At 59.1% G+C, this 4,237-nt stretch overlaps 1 protein-coding gene across 1 annotated transcript in view; it reads left to right on the top strand.

Moving 5' to 3' along the window:
- The window catches only part of CCDC114 (coiled-coil domain containing 114), a 26,920-nt gene extending 23,039 nt beyond the window's left edge, over positions 1 to 3,881 (top strand). Inside the window, 7 exon segments of the mRNA XM_010849693.1 lie at positions 51 to 133; positions 229 to 397; positions 1,773 to 1,936; positions 2,035 to 2,138; positions 2,687 to 2,765; positions 2,891 to 2,966; positions 2,969 to 3,881. Coding sequence (XP_010847995.1) covers positions 51 to 133; positions 229 to 397; positions 1,773 to 1,936; positions 2,035 to 2,138; positions 2,687 to 2,765; positions 2,891 to 2,966; positions 2,969 to 3,399 — 1,106 coding nt within the window. The 3' untranslated portion in view covers positions 3,400 to 3,881.
- The last annotated feature ends 356 nt before the right edge of the window (positions 3,882 to 4,237 follow it).

The raw sequence follows: 4,237 nt of genomic DNA, 5'->3' as shown, positions 1-4,237 counted from the left end.
GTGCGCATCTCTTGTCTCTCCGAACCCTGCCTTTCCCCACTGGCCCCCAGTGGAGGAGCGGAACTTCGCGGAGTTCAACTTCATCAATGAGCAGAACTCGGAGCTGGAGCACTTGCAGGAGGAGATCAAGGAGGTGGGCGAGACCCGCCCCCTCCCCATCCCTGACTCCTCTGGCCGCCTTGTGTCCCCTCCGGAGCTGGGCCCAGCGTCGCGCCCCTACCCCCACAGATGCAGGAGGCCTTGGTGAGCGGGCGCCGCAGCGAGGAGGACCGGCGAGCGCAGCAGGAGCAGCAGCGGGCAGAGCTGCAGCAGCGCGTGGACGATGTGCACTCGGAGGCCGACGACCTGGAGGCCCGCTACCACAATTTTCGCGAGCAGCTGGAGAAGCTCAAGACCAGTGAGCCCCAGGCCCGGCTTCTTCTTCTGGGAGGCTGTGATGAGCAGGCGGGGAGCCCTGCCAGAGTTGGCCACGGACAGACATTCCGAGGACCACTTTGTGCATTCCCTTGTCCCTTGTCTGTCCCATATCCATCCATCCATTCTGCATCCATCCATCCGTCCATCCTGCAGCAGCATCTATTCCTCCTTCCAGTGCAGAGGGACAAGAGTCAGGCTGCTGGGATTCAGCTGGGTCTGAATCCCAGCTCCCCTATCTGTGAACTTTGGTGTGTGGTATCCTCTGTTGGAGCCCCCTGTAAGTGCCTACTTCGTGGGGTTGGCATGAGATTGGTGGGATGACAGATGGAGAGAGACAGGGAGAGGTGGCAGTGGTGACGGGGAGCAAGCAGGAAGTCTGCTGCACAGTAGGAGCTCAAGTCTTGGTAGACCCTGTTTGCCACAGCGCAAAGCCCTGTGCTAGGTGATGAGGACTGGGCGGGTTGGGGGGCGGGATAAGAGACTGGCTTCGGATACTCGTAACCCAGGGGCTGGGATAGAGGATACCCTGGGGACTGCAGGAACGAGAGGATACCTTTAAATCAGCATGGAATGCAGAATTTGGGGGGCCCAGTGCTCAGTGAAAAGTGGGGCCCCTTCTTGAAAAACCAGCAAGAATTTCAAGTGCCAGCAGCAGAACCCATGACACTGGCTCTGTCGGGTCACAGGGGAGGTCTCCTGGGAGCAATGATGCTTGAGGCTGATTTCAAAGGATGAGTAAGCAAAAACCTGGAGGGGGGGAATGCTCCCAGCAGGTGGGGTCCAGGCTTGGAGATGTGTTCAAGGAAGGTAGGTTCTTTGTGCAGAGAGGGGAATGGAAGGGGGCGTGGGTGGAAGCTGAAGAGCCTCAAATCCTAAATGGATGCCAGGCTGAGGTTTTGCTCCTGGGGTTGTGGTGCTCAGGCGTCTCATTGCGGTGGCTTCTCTTGTTGCGGAGCACAAGCGTAGGGCACGTGGCCTCAGTACTTGCAGCTCCCTGGCTGTAGAGCACAGGCTCAATAGTTGTGGCCCTGGGTCTTTGTTCCATGGCATGTGGGATCTTGCTGGATCATGGATTGAGCCCCTGTCCCCTGCATCGGCAGGCAGATTCTTTACCACTGGGCCACCAGGGAAGCCCCTCCCTTGCTTTTTGTCCTCTGTCATGTGGAGCCTGGGGGCCAGGCACCCCAAGATGCCCGCCAACCCTCCTCCCCTGGCAGTCTGAACTTGGACAAGTCCCTTGCCATCTTTAAGCCTTGTTTGGCGTCTCCTCAGCCAGGGCAGCAGGGCCTTGAGGAGGAGAGAGCTGGCACTCCTTGGACACTGGGTCCATGACCGCCTGTCCCCTCTGACCCCAGACATCCAGCACCTCTTCACCAGGGCCCAGTGTGACAGCACCCTTATCAATGACCTCCTCGGGATCAAGACCCACATGAGAGACCGGGACATCAGCCTTTTTCTGAGCCTCATCGAGAAGCGACTGGTGCAGCTCCTGACCGTGCAGGCCTTCCTGGAAACGCAGGTTGTGGTGCAGAGGGCATGGAGTGGGGGGGGGGGGCGGTGCACGGGCCGGGGCCTTGAAGACGGACCTGAACAGCAGCCGACTTCTCCACCCTCCAGAACTACACCTCCACCAGCATGTTCAACGCTGCCCTCATGGTGCTGGGCCAGAGCTCCGAGGATTTTCCTAAGAAGGTGGCCCCACCTCAGCCGCCAGACAACCTGTGAGCCAGAGGGCCAGAGGGAGCGGCTGGGGAGGACGTGCCCTGGGGATGGAGGCGAGATGTGGGAAGGGGCCGTTCTTGGGGGGATCCCCTGGACTAGGGGGGCTTCCCCAGTGGCTCAGATAGTAAAGAATCTGCCTGCAATGCAGGAGACTCAGGTTCGATCCTTGGGTTGGGAATATCCCCTGGAGAAGGGAATGGCAACCCACTGCAGTATTCTTGCCTGGAAAATCCCATGGAGAAAGGAGCTTGGCAGGCTACAGTCCAGGGGGTCGCAAAGAGTCCATGGCGACTGAGTGACTGACATTATCACTTCCTTGAACTAAAGGGTGGGGGGTGGTAGAAGATGAAGCGGGTGCTTCGGGGGAGCCAGGAAGAGTAGGGTCTCCAGGGACAGTATGGACGATGGGGCCCTGGATGGACCAGACAGGGAAAAGACGCTCTGACCCCGGCGCGTGGCTGAGGGTCTCGGGACCTTGCAATGAGGAGCCATCGAACTTTCGAAGGTAGAGACTTAGAGTCCCTTCCTGCCTTTTCCCTCACTTCAGGGAGGACCCCCCAGGTTTTGAGGCCAAAGACGACTATCCTCTGAGCAAGGAGGAGCTGCTGAGCTCTGTAATGAAGGCGGTGAGGATGGGCGTCGGCAGGGGGCGGGGCGGGACGTGGCGGGGCGGGCCGGGATCCCGGCGGGCGGGGCGAGGGCGCCAGTGGGCGCGGCCTCCCCCAGGGGCCCTAACTCACTTCCCCGGCAGCTGGAGGCCCGGGAGCAGCCAAAGGAGCAGCACCTGAAGGAGCTGGTCGAGAGCATCAAGGGGGAGAGCACCCGAGCATGACCTCCAGCACCCAGAAGGTCAGCTCCAGCTCGCGCCTGGTGACCCAGCGGCCCAGTCAAGTTCCTGGGTCCATCATGAGCCACAGGACCAGCGGCATCCTGGTGTCCAGCGGAGGCCGTGCCACCAGCTCCAACGTGGGCCACGTGACCTTCGGGGACTCCAGTGCCACCACAGGGGGACTGATGTCCAGTCGAGGCTCCATCCCGGGCCGCGTGACCTTCCGATCCCCCAACTCTAGCAGCTACCTGGGGTCCACTGGATACGTGGGGTCCAGCAGAGACCACGACAGCTTTGAGGCGAGCAAAGGCCCTGGGTCAGAATCGAGTGGAGGCCTCGGGTCCAGCCCCGGCCCTGCCTCCAGCCCCGGCCCTGCCTCCAGCACCGGCCAGGCCTCCACCACCAGCAAGGACTCCCAGAGCAACTACTAGGGCACCCAGCCCCAGCCGGGCCCCGGCTCCTCGAAGGGCCTTCTCGGCGTCTCTGATTCCCTTCCCTGTGTTTCCGTATCTCTTCTATCAGCCCTCCCTCATCAGCCTCCCGGTCTCCCTCTCTGTTTCTGGCGCACCCTTCCCTTTCAGTTGCCGGATTTCCTGTTTCTGGGTTTCCCATTCAGTGTGTCCCAGTCTTGTCCCCATGTCTGCGTTCTCATCTCTGCTCTGACCTCTCTGATGACCCCTTCCCCTCCTGTTTCAGCTTCCCCATTTCTAACTCCCTCTCCTCACCTCCATCTCCCAGGCCCTCCTTGCATCTCATGTCCCAGCCCCTGTAGTTCCTTGTTCCCCTCAAGAGTCCTCAGTACTGACTAGTGGGGGAGGAATAGGGGCCAAGGTGTCAGGGTTGGCGTGAGCTGTGACCATAGGAAATAAAGGCCAGAGTCTGACTTTTACTCCAGCCTGGTTATAAGTGTATTTGTGTGTGTGAGAGAAGACTTGAGACATGGCTGTTTCCTCTACCTCCGGCCCAGGGGGAAATGTTTGAGCCTGTTCCTATTTCCTGCCATTCATTTGTTCCCTTTTTTTTTTTTTTTTGAGACTTCCACATTTCAGGCTCTACTGAGAACTGGGAATTGTATCAGTCAGTCAGGACAGGCTGGGTTATGCTGCAGTAACAAGCAACCCCAGAATCTCTGTGGGGTACCTTTAAAATTTTCAAGGTTCTATTTTGGAATTCTCCACGTCTCCAAAGAGAGGGCTGAAAGCAGCATGTCAACCTTGCTTCCTCAAAACTGCACAAGGAAGAAAAAAATCCAAATTGCCTCTCAGGTCT

This window comes from Bison bison, unplaced genomic scaffold (genome assembly GCF_000754665.1).
Source record: "Bison bison bison isolate TAMUID 2011002044 unplaced genomic scaffold, Bison_UMD1.0 scf7180017864285, whole genome shotgun sequence".
Classification (NCBI taxonomy): Eukaryota; Metazoa; Chordata; class Mammalia; order Artiodactyla; family Bovidae; genus Bison; species Bison bison.
This window is presented reverse-complemented; position numbering and strand designations above follow the sequence as displayed.